At 42.5% G+C, this 22682-nt stretch overlaps 1 protein-coding gene across 6 annotated transcripts in view; it reads right to left on the reverse strand.

Annotated features, from left to right (window-relative positions):
- Positions 1-4775: 4775 nt before the first annotated feature.
- The window catches only part of SEMA4B (semaphorin 4B), a 254134-nt gene continuing 236227 nt past the window's right edge, over positions 4776-22682 (reverse strand). For all 6 annotated transcript variants that reach the window (XM_083184137.1, XM_083184138.1, XM_083184136.1 and 3 more), the window contains 13 exons: positions 17034-17185; positions 16879-16941; positions 15731-15829; positions 14170-14281; positions 13963-14079; positions 13366-13526; positions 13026-13207; positions 12593-12743; positions 11215-11425; positions 9893-10008; positions 8888-9057; positions 8711-8802; positions 4776-8161 (listed from right to left, as the gene is read on the reverse strand). In XM_083184137.1, the coding sequence (XP_083040263.1) occupies positions 7371-8161; positions 8711-8802; positions 8888-9057; positions 9893-10008; positions 11215-11425; positions 12593-12743; positions 13026-13207; positions 13366-13526; positions 13963-14079; positions 14170-14281; positions 15731-15829; positions 16879-16941; positions 17034-17185 (2417 nt within the window). In that variant the 3' untranslated portion in view covers positions 4776-7370. The remainder of the gene's footprint in view (positions 8162-8710; positions 8803-8887; positions 9058-9892; positions 10009-11214; positions 11426-12592; positions 12744-13025; positions 13208-13365; positions 13527-13962; positions 14080-14169; positions 14282-15730; positions 15830-16878; positions 16942-17033; positions 17186-22682) is intronic.

The following is a 22682-nucleotide window of genomic DNA, read 5'->3' on the forward strand; positions in this document are numbered from 1 at the left end:
CCCAGTGTGTAGGATGTCAGTTCTCTGGATGCATTAGAATTAGTCTACTATCATAAAGTACAGTAGTGGATCTTAAATGTCAAATGAAGGAGTGCTTGCCGTTTAGCCTGGCGCTCCCTTATATTTAATGCTTCAGATCAAATGTTTCCCATGAAAGTACGCACAATGTGTGAGGGTCACTGGTGTACGTGCGCACAGATGAAGATATTGGTTTAATAATACGAGGGTATTGCTCTTCTCAGGGATACACACACGGACAAGGATACATCTAAATACACATATAACAATTCATAAATGAGTTTATTCTCAAAGATGTTTCACGTATTGGGATTTAGATGCAACGCCCTTGCATACACACAAGGAGATCACGAAGTTGGATCTTCCTCAACTGCAGGTGGTCTTAACAGTATTTTGGCATATTATTCCATATATTTACCCCTGTAGTTGCATATTATATATTTATGCAGAGTCCATAAAACAGTGTATAGATTGATGTTGTTATGCTTATATTAGCAGTTGCGTCTGCTTTGTGATTAATTCCCCTTCAATGTGCACACTAGTCAGTCTGACCCAATTCACTAGCAAGACGACTTGAGAGGGTTATAAAGGGTTATATTTATATACGAGCTACACCGTGCTCTCCTGTTTCCAACGTCTTGCTCAGTATAAGTGTCGATATTATGGTCGCATTTTGCGTACACATGGGGCAATCCAGAGATTGGATCCTATATTGAAAGTGTTTAAGCAATGTTTTTTCACACTGCCTACACATAGGGTGATACACAGGGCGAGTGGCAGTTTATTGAAATTTTAGGGTAGCAGTAACATTTGCCCTCTTCTCTAAATACTGGTTCCTAAAAAACAGGCATCAATTTGAGATATTTAAATGCCTCCACATCTTCTAAACAATAGCCGTGGGGTAACGGGATACAGAGAGTCGCGGTTGTTTGTCACACTGAACCGCGCTCTCAGGACTGACACTTCTGTGTTTGTCAGACAATAAGATAATGCTAGTGATGTGTGCTCCGTATTGGATGCACACCCGTAGTATCCCACACCGCGTGCTGCGGCGGCAGCTGTCTGCCACAGTGTGCAGTCACACTGTCAGTTTCTCTTTCGCCTATCGTCGGAGACTGAGTTTCCTTGGTTGGCGTGCGCTGCCGCACCAGTGTGTGGTACGCGGTAGAGCTGGGCTATTTTACACAGAATATCATACACCAAACAGACAGACAAATGAACACGAATTTAAAGTTGCTACAGATTCACAGAGTGGATGCGCATTTCGCTCAGTAGCTTTTTCAAGGCTTCCACCTAGGTCTTTCGCTACTCATAATCCCTTGTAAAGGGAACTTATATACAAAGGTTGCATACAATTAATAAAATTGAGAACCTACAATATGAATGATGGCCTGTTAGGTCAACGTGTTAACACACACTAATAAAATATACACCTAGTTCTAGGTATGTTTTTATAAAAAGTCTTAAAGAGACACTGTGGGTGAGGAGTGCGTCCCATTGAAACTGATTTCTTTTCTTTTTCTTTGTTCACATTGCTTAAACATTAAATCAGGGGGCGGCACCCTAGCAGGTCAGGAACTATATTTGGATAAAAATTCCTGTCAGGCGGGCATCTAAACCACCCATAATAAAGAAGAAAATATTATCATTAAATTTATGGTGCAGGTCTCTCAACCCCTTTCTCTCCTCACAGAATCACAAGGGAAATAATTAACTCCACCTGTAGACCTTATAAAATGTGTCTGTGCGTAATTAGTACACCTGTGCACCTGCTCGGTTACCAGCAAAACATGCACTGTGTGGGGTAATGAGGACCGGGTTTCCTGTCCACTGTCCTACGGCTTCCATTACCACCTTTATGCTGATGATACCCTAATCTATCTCTCCTCCCCTGACCTATCCCCATCACTCCTGTCCAAGGTCTCCGAATGCCTCACGGCCATCTCAGCCTGGATGACCCAACGCTTCCTGAAACTAAACATGGCTAAAACTGAACTTCTAATCTTCCATCCCCTCTTCTCCCACTATCTCCATCAGCATTGGTTAAACAGAGATCACATCCACCGACCAAACGTGCTGCCTCTGTGTCATCATTGACTCCTCCCTCTCTTTCACCCCCCACATTCGTGCTCTCTCATCACCGCTGCTAGGCTCATCTTCCGCTCCCGTCGCTCTACCTCCGCCTCCCCCCTCTGTCTACCCATTCCTTTCCAAGTTCTCTTTAAACTCCTCACCACCACCTACAAGGCTCTCATCCTCCACCGCTCCTTACCTCTCTTCACTGATCTCTATCCACACTCCTTCCCGTCCTCTTCGCTCCGCCGCCTGACCTCTCACCTAATCACCTCCTCCCACTCCCGTGCCCCCCTGCACTGGAACAACGTCCCGCCACCCATCAGGCTTTCTGATTCCCTTACATCCTTCAAGCGCTCCCTCAAAACCCACTTCTTCCGACTAGCCTTTCGCTCCTCCTATCCTGTCTACCCTACCCCTCCATATGTTCCTACTTATCCTATTGTTATTCGTTCATCCACCCACCTCCTTTTAGTCTGTTAACTCTTATGAGTAGGACCCTCCTTCCTCACGTACTCACCCTACCTCTTTACCTCACCAGCGCTCCTGCCCTGTTCTTCCTTTCCTCTACTTCATCTTCAGTCTCCTTGACAATTTCGACACCTACTTCAGAACTGATGCTGATTTTAGTTCTACCAGCTATACCCCTATTTATGCTGTATTTTATCAACACACCCTGTATGTTACCATGTAATTTGTTTTATTGTTTGCTATGTATGGTGCTGAGGACACTTTGTGGCGCCTTATAAATAAACAAATAAACAAACTACTACTACTACTACTACTAAAAGAGCTCAGCACTGAAAAGTACAGCTAGAATCCTTAGACTAGACTGCAATAGCTGGACTTGTGTGGTTCTGACCCTTTACATCCTTCTCCACTCTATCAAAGGATGACCTACTCTTGTCTGAACTGAAAGGAGACTTATTGGTCCTTGACCCCTTTGCCATTTTGCTACATTTATGCTGAGGACACGTCTTTACCTTGAGGCCGAGTAGGAAAGATAGACTGCCTTTTTGCCATATTCATATGGTTGTTAGAATTCTACCACAAGCTTAATATAAGCAAATAGTAAGCTTTTCAACTTTCAATGCATCCTCCAGTTTCTCTAACAGTTGGTAAGGACATGCTCTTGTCTATACCATGGCTTATATGCTGCACAGGCTTCATCTGTGACCTTGTCCCATATCCAGTTCCTCAATTCTGCCATCTCCATTTTCACATCACGCCTATTTTTACCATTTTTCTCCTTGACGGTTACTAAGACTCTCATCCACACTGACCTGCCGGTCACCAGTCTTTCCTCCTTGCAATCTGTCCTGCAAAACTATTCACTGACTCCACATTTGCAACAGAACTAGTCACATGGCTTCCCACTCACCTAGAACACCCTCTAGAACACATCACCTTTTACACCTTTACCGTCGGCAAAACATATAGCATATATTTGCGCTCTCCATTCTACCAATGACCTATGGCAGTGGTTCCCAGGGGTGCCTTGGGTTGGTGCCCAAAACAAATTATTTTTGCTCAAAGTGAAAGATAAACCTGTGCTGGTGGCTGCCAATCATAAATTATACAGACAATTAGAACCAAAACTATGTCCACCACCACATACTGTAACTGAACATGAGGCAGTTAAGGAAAATATATAAAATTAAGTAAATTATGCTTAATTTATCAACAAGAAACATTTGGATTTGGGGTGCCTTGAAACAATGCTATAACTATAGGGTGCCGTGATTCAAGAAAGTTTAGGAACCACTGACCTATGGGGTATATTCAATTGATGCCGGATCCATTCCGAAATTCTTTTGACGGAATGGATCGGACATCTATTATTCAATGCAGCGGCCAAATCTGGATGTCTGATTTGGCCGCTGATTGATACTCACCCGGCCCTGCGCGGGGACCAGGTGTGCGCATTGGCAGAACAATTTCCCGGGAGGCAGTGGGAGTTGGGACGGGTGATCTGCTCTCATTCGATGATCTGCCTGGCAGCGGGACAGGTGAGTGCAGCAGGAGGCGGCGGGAAGAAGGACAGCGTTGTGTAAGATGCTGCTGCTCACCCAGTGCCGTCCTCCTCTGACATCTTTTTATGTCAGATTGAGATTGCCGGAAACATGGGCAAAACCTTCCGGTTTTGGCTGTGTTTCCATCAAAAGCAGGTGGATTAACAGCTATTCTGTCAATCCACCTGGTTTTCGGCAGGTCGGAATAGTCAACATGCCGAAAATAAAACAGCCAGCACCGAATAGGTTGGAACCCCTTCTGACCTATTCATTCCATACCTATCAGCATTCCATACCTATCCTCTTGCTGAGGGACAACACAGCTGGGAACTGGTGTCCCCTTGTCACCACTGACAACTGTTAAAATGAAGGCACATTGATTGTGTGTGTGTGTGTGTGTGTGTGTAATATATATATATATATATTATACACACACAATTTTATGATGTTTAATTATACTGTACAATCAACAAATAAGGAACTTTCATCCAGCAGACATTCCTCTGCGCTGCCTTTTTTCCTTTTACTATTGATTGTACCTTTGTGTATGTTCAAAGCTTACAAAAGTCATTAAACCAAACAGGTATTATATAGAAATACATTTTCTTCAAAAACACAGCCCCCACATACACGCACCCCTCATGTACACACAAATACAGTGAGACATAGAAATACTTATTTTCCACGTTTTATTAAAAATAAAGTGCTGTAATAAAAAAACAATATACATACAGGGAGATCACAATGGGGAAGCAGACTTTGTTCTACAGGACACAGCTACATTAACAATGGGTTTGGCACAGAAAAGCTGGACATTAATATTTACAACGGGTGGGGCATTGCCAGGCATGCATTGTGGTACGGTAGAGTCCTCCTTCTGGCTGCCTCGTCAACTTGTGTCTAAGTTCCAAGTGGTCCTCTTTATTCATTGTAGTACCATTAGGTCCCTGTCATGCAGAGTGTAGTGTCAACTCATTGTACACACTAAACCCTTTTGTCTGGTTCACAGCAAAGTAGAACTGATAACATTTACACAACAGGTAGTATATGAACATTTGTGTCAGTACCTTCAGTTTTAGCTACAATTCACTTTTGTTGCATGATGATGGGCTTTATCTAAGAGGTTACTTATTTAATACTGTACATTCATTCCAAGACACATAGGGGCAGATGTATTAAGCCTTAACAAGAGATAACTGCAAGGGTGATAAAGATAAATGTCCAGCCAATCAGCTCCTTACTGACTTTTTCAAACACAGCCTGTAACATGGCAGTTGGGATGTGATTGGCTGGACGTTATCTCTCTTTATCACCCTTGCATTTATCTCTTGTTAAGGCTTAATACATCTGCCCCATTGATTGTTCTGCAGTAGTTTTCTCCAACACCTATAACAATTTCCCTCCAACAATGCTCCGCTGCCATATTCAAACTGTTGCTGTACTTGGTACTTACTATCCCTGCGCAGAGACCAGAAACATGTACCACTAGGTAGCGACCTGCATTGTGGGCTAGAAACCATTGCGATACCGCTCACCCACTTACACAGTTGTACACTGGGCATTTTGGTACGGTCTCCTTTGCTTCATACACAATATAACCCAACACACTGAGCATTTATGCCTCATCTTTAATACAAATGTCCTGGCTGTGTAATAATGGCAGTAGTGTGCACAGCCTGCACCCAGCGAAACACCTGAGGCCCGGGAACTACTACGCAGATTAGTCTGCGCATTTTTTCTGTATAACAGGGGGTAAATTGAATGTGCTCTAACAGTGCAGAGCCTGTGCTTGCCGCATAACACTCAGTATTTCCTATTAGCAGAGTGGTAATACTCAATTTTTCATAACAGTCTTCAAAGCATTACAGGATACAATATGAGAGAATGCAGTGGTAGCAATGAGTGTGGGATGTATCCCATGTCTGTATGTGTTAACTGAGGCTCATTATATGAAGGCACTAGAAAAGCTCTAAGGGCAGATGCTAACCGTAGTATCTGACGTACATAGAACAGTGCTTTCTCTTCCACACTAACCGCTTGTAGAAACCATGTACAATGCATTTACAAAACATACTGGAGATATCCATTTATAGAACAGAACACATCTTATACATACATACACACATTCTTTAACAAATGAAAAGAAAAATCCCATTACACACTAAAAACAAAAAAAGTCCATGTACAGTATTTACAGCTCAAAGAACCAATTGCTGTAATTTATATGACTTATAAATTAAAGGAAAAAAAAAAAAAACTTGTTTACACCTCTTACACATTAGGCAGATTATAGCTGGTTGTAGGCATCATTAACACCAATTCCTGGCTTCACATTATCTTAAAGAAAGCAACACAGTACAAAAAAAGAAAACAATAAAAAAAAAAAAAAAAAAATTGGTTTGAGACGAAAAATGTTTTTGAATCTAAATGATCATCAGCAGTATATGCAATAGAAGTGTCCATGAGATGGTATTTTGTGCCACGTGGCAATGATTTGCTAAATCTTCTGAACATTAAAAGGTTCATTGTACCTCAGTTTGGTTGATGTGCTGTTCAATGTTACCATCTGCAAGTAAGTGACTGAACTAAATACCAAACACCCTTGTGACATTCTAATTGTGCTTCTTCTTTAGAAAAAACGTGTTGCAGACACATACTGTACGTCCATTTGTCTTGGGCCAGAAAAAGGCAGACACATACTGTACGTCCATTTGTCTTGGGCCTGAAAAGGCATATACAAGTCTTATCCGTGATCTGCAACATCTCCACTGATACCCTTAATATTTTTACCCAGCATTGTCAAGAAGTTTAGGAACTTATTTTGTGCTTGCTTCCTCCTTATCTCTACGGCAGAGACTGAAGGCCACCGATTGTGCAGGAACGCCACCAGTACCACAACTCTCTACTCACCGTGTGTAAATGATGCAAAAGATGGTCATCGCACACTTTACTGGATGGCATATGCAATGGAAATGTGCTTCTTTAGAACGATTTGCTCTTCTGGGTTTTGATACCATGATGATGGCTGTAACATGTGATGATGATGATGTTTTATTTCCAGAATGTACACTTTTATACTCTCTGCACATAGAAGCTATCCGTGGATATAGGTAGCCTGGGTTGACAATCAAATGTTGACCATCTTCATAATCCAAGTAGCATGCACACATACAAAATATTTGAGGAACACAAAGCCATGTTGAGTAGTCTCTTATGGTCCCTTAGTGGCTTGTAAGTCCAGGAATGCTGATCTTATCCCACAGTTTCTCATACCACTGAATCTCTTATTTCTGAGCCCAGCCTTACTCTGGGTCTCTGACATGCTGGAGATACCTCTACAAAAGTGTCTTTTACATTTAGAGGCCTTTTCTCAGACTCTGATACAAGTTTACTAGCAAGCAAAGGATCATGAACAGGAGTGCTGATTATATAGTTGTCATTCAGAGTCTGATAACCTTTATGATCAGCTTGTGGAACCGGAGCACTCGTTCCGTTCAACGGCAAAGTTTCTGCGGGTTTTCCATTTTTACGTGGCTTCTTGGCTTGCTTGTCGGAATGATCTACTGGCTTCAAAATAGACTTCATCCCTTTCCGGTGTCTAAACAAGATGAACAAAACTAGAACGATCACTACTACCCCGAAAAGAGTGGACATTATTAAAAACTCATTCCAGTAAGATTTCCCAAGCAGCGTTGCAGAATGACTTCCAGTAGAGGACACAAATTTGGAAGAATTGACAATCTTGTCAATAGAACTAACTTGGTGAAAAACCATTTCCGTTTCAGCCCTTTGGGTTGTCGTCTTTAGAATGCCATCTGCCGCCACACAATACTTGACCATCAGCTTCTTGAAATTCTCCTCTACTGACCAGCATTCATAGGTTCCAAGCCTCTCTGGGCTGCTTACTAGGATAAGGTCTCCCATTTCCAAAACGAAATAAGAAGAGTCTATGAGTTTCCCATTGTGGAGCCACTGTCGAGAGGCCAAGTTGGATAGTAAATTGCATGGCAAAGTAGTAGCATTGTTCGTTTTCAGCACAATCTTCTTACACTCTGGTGCTTAAGTGGAAAGAACAGAAACAGTCAATTATTACTTATTTTGCAACAACATTTTCTTAGATTCTACTTCTGTTAATGAGATGGTTCCGGTCAGGAACCATCCCATTTATATAGTGTTCTTTTCCAGCAGGACTCCATGCTGCTTTACAGACATCTCAAACATGATACATTGGGGTAGATGTATTAAGCCTTAACAAGAGATAATGCAAGGGTGATAAAGCGAGATAAACATCCAGCCAATCAGCTCCTAACTGACTTTTTTCAAACACAGCCTGTAACATGGCAGTTAGGAGGTGATTGGCTGGACATTTATCTCTCTTTATCACCCTTGCATTTATCTCTTGTTAAGGCTTAATACATCTGGCCCACTGTCCAAAAAATACAGAACAACATCAAGTAGAAAACCACAGAGAAATAATTAAAAACTTAGACTTATAAGATTACAATAAGCATAATGCGGCGTTGGTGCAGGCATTTTGGGTAATAAATCCCCCAGGATGTCCATTACCCCCGCAGGCATGTGATCATTTAACCTGTTCCAGAACTTACCACGTGTGACAGGACTCCGCCCACTAGGATCTGTATTGTTGACCTGCTGGCACAGTTCAGTGTTTGCATTTTCTACATCTTGGAGCCATTGTCTGAAACACAGGAACAGAGCAATAAGTCTACTGTCTGTACAGCCTCCCCCAAGGCTTGCTAGCAGTAGAAGTGAAGCACACTCACTGGGAGCTCGGGTCGTGCGCGTGGTGGTGGTGGATACTACGACAGCTTTTCTTGCTCCATGCACAATAGGGATCACGTGAAAGGATGCACTCTCCACAGCTGGTGTGCATACTACAGTTGGACACAGGAACTTGTGTCACCATGGAGTTTGACGAGGCATAAACTAGACCCTATAATTGACAACATAATAATCACAGTATTAGCAATCAAATGTATTTTCCTTGATTTGCTCTGGGAACACATGTGACATGTGGTCATTGCTCTGTGATCTCATGTGACAGGAAATTGCTCTGGGTCCACAAAACAGAATGTGACACAAATCTGACAAATTTCAAAACAGACTTTGGGGCTGCACAACAATAAAACTTTCCATTCTACTATAAAACTACCTTATATACTTAGATTAAACGATAGACTACATCAGTCAATGAGTGTGTCTACAGGGCAGAGGCATTCTTCTTGGGAGGCAGGTAGAGGATGTCATCCAACTGCTCTGATTGTGAATACCACAGAGTGAGCAGGCTGCATTTTCCTGCCGCCCAGTCTGCAACCAGACAGTGACTCACTGTCAGAATGCAGATTGGTGGATGGCTGGAGTTATCCACCAATCAGTCATTTACTGTATGGATGAACGTGGATTGATGGGTGGGTAGGGGCTCCAGTGCATTACTTTGTGAAGGGCCTACAATTCTGTTGCAAAACTAGTGCTACTAAGGCAAAAAGAAACTGCTGGAATTTGTGGTTCTCCAGTTGGAGAGTACACATTTCTAGACCTGATCAACACCACACATGCACAAACTACACACTGTGCTGCAGAATCACCTCTCAGTATTAGAATAAGACACCCAGTGTGCCACCTATAGTGACGAGACAGAACAGGCCAGAGATGCACATGTCATGTTTGTCAGAATCAATGGACCACTGTGAAATGTACTAAATAACCGTGTACAATACAGGGTTATTGTGTACAGAAATGTATAGCCACCGATTAAGATGTGCTCTTACCTTGCTGTGATCAAGCAACAGCTCCTGTACTGGCTCAGCACTTGGGAATAATTTGATCTCTTCAATAATGTGGACTTTATGGTTTACAATGACAGCCTTGTGTAGTCTCCCGTCATCTGCAAATTAAGACATTAGTACTTAGTAAGCTGTGTGTTGTATCCTGCCATCTGCAAATTCAGACATTAGTAGCAGCACTGCCACTTCTCCTTGTGATCTGCTTTTAAATGACCATTAAATATAATTGCCATCTATTGTCTGCTGTTATCAGTGATCGCTTCAAAAATGACTTGCAGTGACATTAAATAAGACTTATTAACAGAGAATATGATAAGCATAATGAGCAAGGATTCTTGTACCATCTTGCACATGTACATTAGAGTATATTACAGCTTTTTGTCATTGTAAATCTATTTACAGAGCAGACTACAATGTAGTGGTCCTTAAACATTCTTAGAAATATAAAGAGTAGAAGACATTGAATAACATACAAAGTAACGTTATATATACACACATATAAACTAACATACTAGCTTTAACTTTTATTGTATTTCTCGCACACAATATAGGGTTTTAGTTTGTTTCACACATGTGCATAAAAAAAAATTGTTCCGGTCAGTGACAGCACCAGCTGTTTTCTGGAACATTCTGAGTGTGTTTTGGCTAACCCCTAGCAATTTTAATGTACTCTGTAACAGAAGCCTACAATAAGAGGTGCCATTATCAGGAGCAGTTCTATCCCTCACTTTGCACAGCCTATACCTTGTTCAGATTCTGCACATTGCTGCCGGGATATGAGCAGCAAATTAACAATTAATTGTGTGTCATCATGCAAACTCGGGTGCATGTGGGCCCCAACATTTGCCTCTATAACTATACACACACACTTCTGTCGAATAAGCCACATTATTTGTACTGTTATTATGTAATACTCATCACTATGGAGGTGGCTGACTAGTTCGCTTAGAAATGGAGCACCGATCGCTCCATGTGTATAGCCCCAGGTGACTGCTATGCGCGGCCCCACGGGTTGCCATCGCCCGCAGGGAAAGACAGTGCAAGCACTGCTAGTTTGCAGGGCAATATGTAACTGAACTTCAACTCATTGACTCAGTTGTATTTGTATTTATTAATACTAAAAGAACAGTCGCTGTGAGCAATGCTGGCATTTGAGGATAACTCACAGCAACAATGGCGCTCAAGGGTTAAATAACATTTTTACCATAAGTGATAAGAACTCTTAGAAAATGTCTCCCATTATTGCACCCCATAGAGACCTAATAACTTGGAAAATATTTGCCTGTACAACTTTATAGTCCCATTACCTGTTCCCAAGAACATGACATCATAGGTATTCCTCAGACCTCTGACTCTCTGCACACTGATCTGCTCATAGCGTATCTGTGTCTGCAGGAGCAGTGGTTGGCTCCGCACAGGACTGTCCATCAGGAAATGATCTTTGATGAAGTTTAACACGCGGTCAGGCATTTGGAGTGAGGAATTTATTTTCATGCTCCTTGCTTTGTTGGTAATGCACTGTGGGGATAAAAACAAACAAATCCACTTGAATAAAGGATTTGTTTAACAAACATACATTTATCCATTCATAATAACTCTATTGCAGCCCCTATGTAGTAGCCCCAAATTCAACAGCATATGTATGCAACCTGGGGCACACCAGATGCTGTGGAACTATAGGGACTATTATTAAGCCTTGGATGGAGATACTGTACTAACCAACCAGCTTTTAACTGTAATTGTCCAAACAGCCTGTGACATGTAGGGGAACCAATCCCAGGGCATTTTTTCAATCCCGGGATTGAAAAATGCTCAATCCCGGGATTGGCTTCCCTAATAAAAAAAAGGCCACCCCGCATATTTACTCACATGTGCAGTGCAGCCAGGAGGCGAGCGATGCTTCCGGAAGCTGGGTAGGTGGGCTGTTTTCCTGGAGCTGGGCATGACCGCAATGGAATGTGGCAGGAGGGCAGCATGCCCAGAACGAGGCGGCCTCTGCAGAATGACCTCTGACCTCTTCACGCTGTGCAGAGCCGCACTGCCGGGGACGTGAGAAACCGGGCAGCATCTGCGTTGCCCGACATTAGCCTGTGCATGCGCAGTCTAATCCCGAAATTGAAAACTCCAATCCCGGGATTGAAATCCCAGCGTTTTGGGGGCCAAATCCCAGGATCCTGCCGATCCCGAGATAGGCCACCCTAGTGACATGGCAGTTAATTGACTGGTCCTTTATCTCGGTCCACTCCATCTTCATGAAAGGCTTAGTAAATAGGCCCTTATACGTCTTAAAGACTGGTGTTGGTGTGCTGGGTGCTACAGAAGTAACATCATAATTGGATACACATTTTCTACACTTTTTCCACTAGAGGGCAGTAATAACACATATTAGAACAAGAAAGTGCCAAGTACTGTATGTGAACAGCAAAAAGTAACCGTGACTGACGTGAGAATTGCTCTCACGTAAACCACAAAAAACCTTGATACAGGACTTTCAGGAGTCAACTGTTGTATCAGGCACCATTAGAATACATGACAAAAGCCAGAACATATCTGGTTTGAATGAATTTCTGCTGGCAGAAGAACAGATAGATTTCAGTACAGTTACAGTAGCACCCAGCACTGAAGGAATCCATTTTTCCAGGTTAGCAGTTATTTCTGAGATTTCCAGGCAGTGTCAGTACTTACAGCTCCAGGTCGTGGCTCTGGAATAGAATGGGTGTATGTGCTCCACTGCCGAGTCTCCCGATTCACTTCCTTGTAGAGGCCATTGAAGGCTTTCTGTACGTCATTCATGGAGAAGACACACACCGCAGAGCTACCAACACCTCCGTTATTCCTGGAGAGAAAGGTACATTTACATAAGAGAAATGGTCCGCTATAATTTGCACACCTACAGTTCCAACACGGACTTATTGTACATTTCAGCACTACAGGAAACATTAGGCATGTTCCTTGTTTATTCCAACTGCCTTTAATTAAAATGATCTCAACCCATCAACCCGGCAACCAAGGTGCCGAAACCAAGACATTCAACCTGTCTCTAGTGACTGATAGAAATGTGTACTTGGCCAGGTCACAGCACCGCACATAGGGTGAGCACGGATAACATTTTACATACCACTGGGAAGTAAAGACTCCATAAAAAATGGTATTCTTCCAATGTTCCTCGCCTGGCGTGAGCACAAACATGTCCTTGAGCACATTAAAGGGAAAACCATCTTCTGGGCGAGTACACAGAAGTGTTGCCTTCAGGAACGTAGTCCACTTCTTCTGCAGGACACGCTCCCCGCCAAGGTCGCCCTGGGGAGTAGGGAGAATATAGTGATATAAACAAAATCATGGCTCCGATAAAAATGTAAAAAAAAGGGAACATTAATGAATGATGCCAACTTCGTAACACTCTCTGATTATAAGGACTGACTGCTACACCCTGGCAGAGGAATATGTATTTTCCTCACCTTGCACACTCGGGCAATACGAGAAACCAAAGGGTTGTCATAATAATTTCCCAGCTCATTCCCGGTCTCCGTGAAGAAGAAATATATTTTATCGTCGTCGCCTACAGGGTTTCCTTTAGGAAGACTCTCTTCTATATGAGCTAAGCCAACAAAATCTGGGTCTGCAATGACAATGCATCATAACATGAGGTTAATAGCAGGTACACTGCACAGTTAATGACAATGCCAACAAAAACACATATCCCAGGCTGATTAATGCTCCAGCAATGCCCTTATTTGCATTCTAGAAACTACCCATACTGAGCAATCTCAAAACACTCCTACTCGGTTACTTAGTGAAATTATATCAATTCAGTCCAATTATCTTCAAAGGTAATAAAATGTAATGTCTGTTCCTTCTACACTCTATGCAATGATCTGGTTTATAAGCTAAGGAATTAATGCTAGTTAATGAAGACATCCCATCATGCACTGCTGGAGCAGAAGTCTCAAATGGTTTCAACATTACAGCCAAATATGTACACTTCAAAGATGTCCCATACTATATGTCAAAAGCCACATTCTGCTTTATCAAAAGGAGGAAATCAAAAGGCCAACCTTGGAGCCAGTTCAAAGATTTTTCAGTCTTCAGAGAAATCTTGCTGTCTTGACTCTTGAAAATGATGGGATCATTTGCTTGGAAGGTGGTGACAGTGCCACCATACATGTCCCCATCTAGTAGAAAGATAAAATTGGATGAGTACTAAAAACCAGGAAAAAAAATATAAAACTTATACATACTGTTTTGCATGTGGCAGTACTCACCAACCATGATTGTGGGGGACTTGTATACTGGATCAAAAGGAATTCTATACTTTCCATCTTCCAATGTTATGTTCCCATTAGAGTCTCTTTCGAAAGTAAAATCATGGATTTTCTATAATTAAAAGCAAAAAACCCCGTTATTTATTTGTTGAAGGAGGTCACACATGAGATTTACCTTACACAAAAATGTTACAGATAGCAAACTAGGACAAAATATTACACATCATTGCCTGTTTTTGTACAGATGTCCTCTGGTTTTCTGTCAGAATCTTTAGGTCATTTACTAACTATGTGGGCATTTTATTTTCAGCCAACCTTATAGTCTGCTTTGTACAAAGCACTTCCACATTCCGGATTTTGGGATTGCACCCATAAAATCAGTCTGCACCTTATACTACTTGTTGAGATTTTAGATCCTGCAGGAAATGGTAAGGATGGTAAAACCTCTGCTTTTCCAGTTGTCCCCCCATTATTGCTGGGCTTTGGCACAGCTGCCTGTGTCAGTATAATGTTTCCCTGTCGTTTTGCTGCTATGATCGTTTTCACTGCAGGAAACAATGAAGCGGGTGGGCAGCCAGGCACAATTTGTTTGTGTGTGTGCGCCTGTTTACAATGATTACACATTTGCATGGGCATCCGTGGGCATCAGTACATCTGTGCATAGACAATCCTATTTAGCGCTTTAGTCAGGAGCAGTTGGCATGTGTATAAATATTGGTATAGTTAATAATCTGAAGGTATGCATTACACAAGCAAGTGGATTTTTCAGCTGCTGCACAGAAATGTTGGTTAACAACGTACATACTGGTTTTCTTGTAATAAGAGGGTTACCTGTCGCAGGTGTACAGTTCAATGGTAAAGTATATATGTTTGAAAGGTGTGGTATAGACACGGATTGCAAATTGTGGGTTATGAACACACTGGGATGATAATACCATACAATAAAGTCACATCAATAACAACAGACTCATTCTATATACACACACAGGTTTCTGCCTTTGGACTACATACATAAAACAGAACATTGCGAAATTACCCCAGTGCACTCAATGAAGCTCCTCACACAAATAACGTATTAGGAAACTCAATTATACAACCCGGAGGCTTGTCGAGCAAATTGCCATGTTATTGTGAGAGGTTATTGTTAGGAGGTAAACTGATGGCACTGCTCGCCCATATACAGCCTTCATCATTGCCAGAATCCACGTAATAAAATTAACTTTTTCCCAGCCCAAAATTAAAACGTGGGAATTTTTTTTTTTGTTCCCATAGTATTAATAAAATATAATAAGGCTAGGCATGTAACCACAATAGGAAGAGGAATGTTTTATGGCTAATGCTATAATATATAATTATATCCAAGAATACATTATGTTGCAAGAAGAAGAAGAAGAAAAAAAATTAAATCTATAGGGGAGGAAATTACTAAAAACATTTTCCACTACAAGTATGGATTGGTACGCTCACCAAGACTATTGAAAGGAGTATAAACTATGACATCAATAACCGATCCCAGACTGGGTGTGACCGCCGTGTAATACTGATAATAAGGAGCACTTACAATGAAGGAGCAGTTCGGGCTGAATGCATATGTTCCACAGGGGTACAGGTGTGTGCTGTTCAGCTGCAGGAGACTCTTTATGTAATTCTGACATTCTCTCTGAAACAATATAAAGGATTCAAGTTTTGTCACTTACTTTCACACAAAGAGGGGTATCCAATTATCCCCGGTAAAAACATAAGAAGCAAAAAATGACTGTTTTTCACAATGTTTGTAATCGGGTTTTCCCATTGGATCAACCAATAAAATAACTGTTTTGCTGCCAACACATACAAATTCAGTGAAACCGGTGTGGTTTTGCATGGTCGTAGCACCGTTTTCTGCTGAAAACTGGTCTGCTTGCCAGGATTTTGCTTTGCCCGCTTTAGGCAAAACAAATCCCCATTAAGCCGCAGCACACACCAGCTTATTGGGGCTAATTAGATAGCTCTGAGCAAGCCTCTTACTCAAGGTCAGCAATCGATGGTAGTAAGATATCGGCCTAACATCGGTTATTAACTTTTTCTTTTACCTCCATCTAGTCAGATCACTTTGAAAATGCCCTAAAACCACCCTGTGTGCAAGCCCCATAACTCTCAAATTCCTCTCCCACCATTAGCCTACCTTACACCCCAATTAATCTCCCATTTATGTTATACCCAAATTCGTGTCCCACCTTTCGCCTCCATTTAATACCAAAAACTCTCCCATATTCTGCATGTCTCTCCTCCCTTCTATTATAAACCTCCCATACCTAACCTATATATGTCTTCGCTTCGCACACCTCCTATCCAAGTGTAGTAACGTTTATTTGAAATTTGTGTTTTTAATTTTCTTCTTCCTTTAAGACAGAGGATTTAGGACTTCTCCAATATACGGTGTCCACTGTAGCAGGAGAGTTGCTACGCCAAGACTGCCAATCTTGTTAACTACCCCCCAACTCCTCCCAAAATCAGAAATAGCCCCAACACTATTCTGTACAGGACTGACTGGCACAGCAACACCCAAGCCTGCAAAATATAGATTCAGAAACAGATCAAGATCAAGTTGTGTCCATGCACCTGCCCCTAGGCTTTCTCCTGGACTCAAAATAGGAGCCACATAGGATCGTAGCAGTGGCTGTGCATCTGTGCAAAGCTGAGTAGCAGGCGAGATATATTTAGACATACCTGATCATTTTTTCCCTTGAACACACAATTCTTCTTAACCTGAGGCTCTGCTTCCCACATCAACTGGAAAGAGGAAATCACAGCATTACTCTGAGACGAGCCAAAGGATTTCTTTGTCTCTCCATTAAAAAAATAAATAAAATAAAAGTACCTACACTTGAGATTGGCTTAAAGTTTGTGCTGTTCAGTGAGAAGAGGGCCTCCCGTGCCCCTACATACAACTTGCTCCCATCTTTACTCAGAAGCAGCGCTGTGTAGTGACTGACTCCATCGGCATCAAACCTCTTTACTGTCCTCTCTTGAGAACCTGCACATAGGACAAAAAAGTCATGTCAAACTAAGTGGGTATACCATAACAAGCACACAAAGAGTATAAGAACAGTAGAATAGTAGTCACGTTGGCTAGTTATGTATTCCAGATCAGATCTTTCCCGAATATCTGCGAGACCTTCAACATATGTCTATATCAGCCAAATATTTCATACAGATCTGATTTGAACAAGTAATCCCTGTTGCTCTTTCTATTGTCCATCAGTTTATGCCAGGTGTGGTTTGGGCTATCGAACAAGGGCCATGCTACTCAATCCAGCATGTCCAGCCCAACCCCCAACACTTCCCGGCCAACCAATGCCGGCACCACGACGGCCGGTGATATCGACACGGGCCGTGTGTTGCTGGATAAAAGAAAGCACATACTGTAAAAATCTGCATGGTTCCTATGGGAACTGTGTGACCACGGTGCTGACCCATACTTCCTTTAATACTAATGAACAGTCAGGGCTATTGCTCATGCCCAAGCCCATCTAGTAGCGATGAGGCTCTGTTGCCCCCATTGGCATGCTGAATGGTAAGTCGGTCCATTATGCCACCTTATACAGCTAAGTGTTATGCATGAAGGGGAACCAAAGCTCTGGAAAAGCTAGAGGAAGATGTGGGTTTATATAAAGATTGGAAAGATTTTATTTAAAGAAGGAGCCAGCAAGGGGAACATTAATATTCTGCAAGGAGAAAAGTACATGAATAGTTAGCATGGGAGTGTTCAGCAAGTTGGAAAACAGTCCCCATCCCCTCACCTACACAGGCCCCGCCAGAATACATTGATCCCTAGGAGGTATGCATGACTAGTGGAAATGACAGTGTCCTTTGATTAGCTTTCCAGTTCATTAATATCCATGAGGTGATCACTATTCCCTTGTGCACCTCCGATTTCCTACGGCCAGGCTCATAGGCACATATTGCCTGCGCTGGCGGATACAGATCTCTGGCACAGAAACAGGATATCAATATGTCTCAGCAGCATGACTCTTGCTTTCCTCCAAATCATAAGGGGCACAGATCTTCCGGAACATTTTGTTTGTTCTTCTCTTTTGTAGTATATTATTAGATCTATAATAACTACACAAATGTTATACATTACATATCAGCTCTGGTTAATCTGCTTCTGTGACTAGAGGATGGATGGCCCTAGGGTGTATTTAATAACATTTATAGATAAAATATTGTGACCAATATAGGTAAATGCAAAAAAAAATAAAAAACAACTAAAACAAAGGAGTCTGGAGAATAGACAAACATAAAGCTGTTTGTGGTAGATAAGAAAATATACTTGTGCGACTTCTCCCCTCAGAGAAGTTGCACAAGATCCACCTTAAACTGCCGGGGCCTTCCCGGGTGGCAGGATCGCTTGCAATATAACGCATGCAGTCCCAGGATGCGTTGCGGAGCAGAACCTACATGCAGCACTTGCGATCTAGGGGCTCTGATCTGATTTGCAAGGGGCCATGCATCGGATCTAAAACACGTCATTTTGCCCGATTTCTCAGTCTGATGCATAGTCCAAAGTTATCTGTATACAGTGCTAGTTTTATTTCATTGCATGGAAATGTTTATATAATGCTCTGCTAATAGGTAAAACTCTGGGGCGTCTTAAGAGAGGAGGCCTGTGTGCAACCTCCGCGGCCTGGACCCCTCCTCTTTGCCAGGAGCAGTAGGGTCCAAGCGATCTAGTGCTCTGACAACCCTGTGCATGCCCGAACCTCCCCCACGCTCTGGAGTCTGAGCACTAGAGCACTCCTGCAGGACTCCAGAGGGTAAGTATTACCAACATGGGTGCAGTGAGCGTGATGTGGGCCCCCCTGGGACTCAGGGGCCCATGTGCAAAGCACACACTGCCCCCATTATACATACGGCAATGGAAAAACTTCAAATCAGACAAACGTTTATTTTATATTTAGTTTTCCTTTCACTACTGAAAACCAACTTTCGGCCTTGAGATGGGAATTCACTCATCTAGGAGTAACCTTGATGTTGTAAACTGGGTTATATAAAATAATGTACTGACTTAGTGTGGGGACAATAAACTAGGATTCCGAAAGATATTTACAGCCTGTTCTGAACACAGAATCCCCACCAACAACAGAGAAGGTATTGTGCCAAATTGACAAATTAAATGCAGAGAACTGGTTAAGTGATTGTTCGGTTTGGTGCCTGGGCCTCCTGTGAGGCACAATCTACAAATGCATCCTGACCTTTGTCATCTTTCATGCCGTGTTTCACAACATTAGTCCGCAGTCTGTTATTAACGTTCATTAGCTTGTCTGAGCAGCCTTGACATTTCCAGTTGTGACATGTCAAAGGAAAGAAAAAAGGATTTGGACACATGTTTCTGGCAGCTTGGAGAATTCAGGCACAGCTTGTGTGCAATACGCCAGCAACAAAGATGGCAATTCTGCCATACTAGGAAAACCTGCCAATTTCAGTACAAAATTGGAAGAAATCTGTTACCATTGAAAACAAAACAATAAAAAGTATTTAGTGCCAAGATCAGACTCCTTAGATAGGCTGATCAGAGGTACATAACACCAGTGACTGTTCTGATGATATGGACATACAAGACTTGCAGTTCCACACATCTGGGGAGCCACAAGTCACCATGTGTATAGGTCTGCGTCACTGACATCCTTTCTGTGGTTTCATATAGGAAACAATAGAAGAAGGGAATGAACCCGGATCACACAGGGTGATTTCGGGGTCAGGTGCGCCTGACTGAGCGGTTTTTCTAAGCAGCTGCCCTGGGACAGGGTAGTTAGTCCTGTACAAAAGGTAAACAAAAGAACAAAAAAATGGGTGTGGGCAGCGCTGGTATAAGTGCTGTTACTGTGCAATTTTGGGCAAAGAAGATAAAAAAAAAAAAAAAAATGGAAGATTGGTAGATCTATCACAGTTTTAATACATTTGCTAAAATATAAAGCCAGAAATTAAGGCTAAAAACAATTGACAATAATGAATGAAAACAATAAAATTGTCATCTCACCGAACCGGACCACATGGAGGTAAGGCCCAGGAAGTCCCAAATGTCCAGGGCGTGTGCACTGATGTCACACACTTGTTGGTGGGGGTGGAAAAGGAATGTCCGGATTATGGTGCTGGTATGTTACCAAACTGCAATATGGAGGGAGGGCACAGAGATGTAGATGCCAGGAGTGGCCCAAGATGGCACGAATAACCAACTCCTGTCGCCGGATGTTATAGGCGTGGTGTCCTCGACCTCTACTGTTGTTGCAGAAATATTTGTAATCCAGTTGGATGGGATAAGTGAAGGGTCAGTGACCTGGTGGTGGGTCTTCCGGGCAATAGATGAAACAATTTCCTCAGGGTGGTTCTCCTTAATAGGTGGTGGGTTGGTGAGGCAGAAATCCTGACCGGTTTCGCTGCTCCAGGCAGCTTTTATCAAAGGATAAAAGCTGCCTGGAGCAGCGAAACCGGTCAGGATTTCTGCCTCACCAACCCACCACCTATTAAGGAGAACCACCCTGAGGAAATTGTTTCATCTATTGCCCGGAAGACCCACCACCAGGTCACTGACCCTTCACTTATCCCATCCAACTGGATTACAAATATTTCTGCAACAACAGTAGAGGTCGAGGACACCACGCCTATAACATCCGGCGACAGGAGTTGGTTATTCGTGCCATCTTGGGCCACTCCTGGCATCTACATCTCTGTGCCCTCCCTCCATATTGCAGTTTGGTAACATACCAGCACCATAATCCGGACATTCCTTTTCCACCCCCACCAACAAGTGTGTGACATCAGTGCACACGCCCTGGACATTTGGGACTTACCTCCATGTGGTCCGGTTCGGTGAGATGACAATTTTATTGTTTTCATTCATTATTGTCAATTGTTTTTAGCCTTAATTTCTGGCTTTATATTTTAGCAAATGTATTAAAACTGTGATAGATCTACCAATCTTCCATTTTTTTTTTTTATCTTCTTTGCCCAAAATTGCACAGTAACAGCACTTATACCAGCGCTGCCCACACCCATTTTTTTGTTCTTTTGGTTTCATATAGGAACCTAAAATGTAACATTGCTAAATATAAATATATATATATATATATATATTTCCATTGCCAATATCCTGATCACTAGATAACTTGATAATCAGCAACCGCATCTGTGCGAAAAATCAAAGGATTGTATGCACGTCAAATGGGTCACCCAAAGCGAAGCGCAGGCCCGACGGTCGAATGTCGTGTCAATAGATATTATGTACTGCACATAATATTTATCAAATTGCATGAGCAATCAGCGGGCAGCAGGTGTCAGGTTCAGAGAGTGGGCGGTGGGAATGCTGGCAGTGGGCATCAGTGTAGCGCAGCGCTGTGTAGGAGGAGTGGTGGATGACGGAGGTTAGCGGTGTTGGCATAATTAAAAAAAAATACATTTAAAAACACTGGGTGGCCCTCTGATTGGCTGAGAGAAAGCTCTCAGCCAATCCGTGACTGGGTACACATTAGATGATATTTTTTAATGATGTGCACAATTTCGATGCACCTTCAGGTTGGTCATAAATGCAGCTCAATCTAATGATATCGCCAATCGCCAAAACCTGGATGTGGCCACTGATGATACAGATGGAGCCATCCACAGCTAGTGCGGCAGCGATACATTTCTGGTGGCTGACGCGCTCGTGCATCCATTGCCACGAATGGGGTGCGTGAATGTCTCAGGCGCATGTGCGCCACATTCAAAGGCGGGCCTTCCAAATGGCGCGCCAAGGCCCAGCTAGATGAGGACATCGTATACACTAAATAGTTTGGGAGTTCAAGGGAAATTGTTGACATATATGACGTTTGCACATAGTCTAATGTCTGCCAAGCTATAGCTTCTCCTCCAGCCTCCAAACCTTCATGTGTTCCCTCTTCATCACAGCTTTTCAAATTCTGGAACCGCCTACATAACCTTCATAAGTTTTTCTATCTATTACATCCTATCTGTACAACATAAACAACCTCTCTATTTTCCCTCTTTCTTCACCTACATATCCACCTATCCCATTGCCAACATAGCTGGGTGACAATATCATACAGTCCACCAAGAACCTTAGCAATCTGGATAGGCATTTATGCAACAGATAGCACCTATCAATGCTTACTGCAAGGCCTACCTACCTCTAAGTGGGGTATTCAATCCGGCCGCTATTTGTGATGGGGGGAACTGCGGCAATTGCCTTTTCAATGTGGTCTTTCCCGACTATATACACTTCAAGAAAAAAGGCGGCACTCCAGGACTTGTATTAACAAGATGTCACTCTTTATTCATCAATCTACGTTTCGGTTTTATGGAAAAAAACGTCATCAGGAATACCTGATGACGTTTTTTTCCATAAAACCGAAATGTAGATTGATGAATAAAGAGTGACATCTTCTTCATACAAGTCCTGGAGTGCCGCTTCTTTTCTTGAAGGATACAAATTTGCTGTTGAAGGCACCGGGCAAGCTAAATCTATAAACAGAGTG

The sequence above is a fragment of the Crinia signifera genome, chromosome 4 (genome assembly GCF_055691185.1).
Source record: "Crinia signifera chromosome 4, ASM5569118v1, whole genome shotgun sequence".
NCBI lineage: Eukaryota > Metazoa > Chordata > Amphibia > Anura > Myobatrachidae > Crinia > Crinia signifera.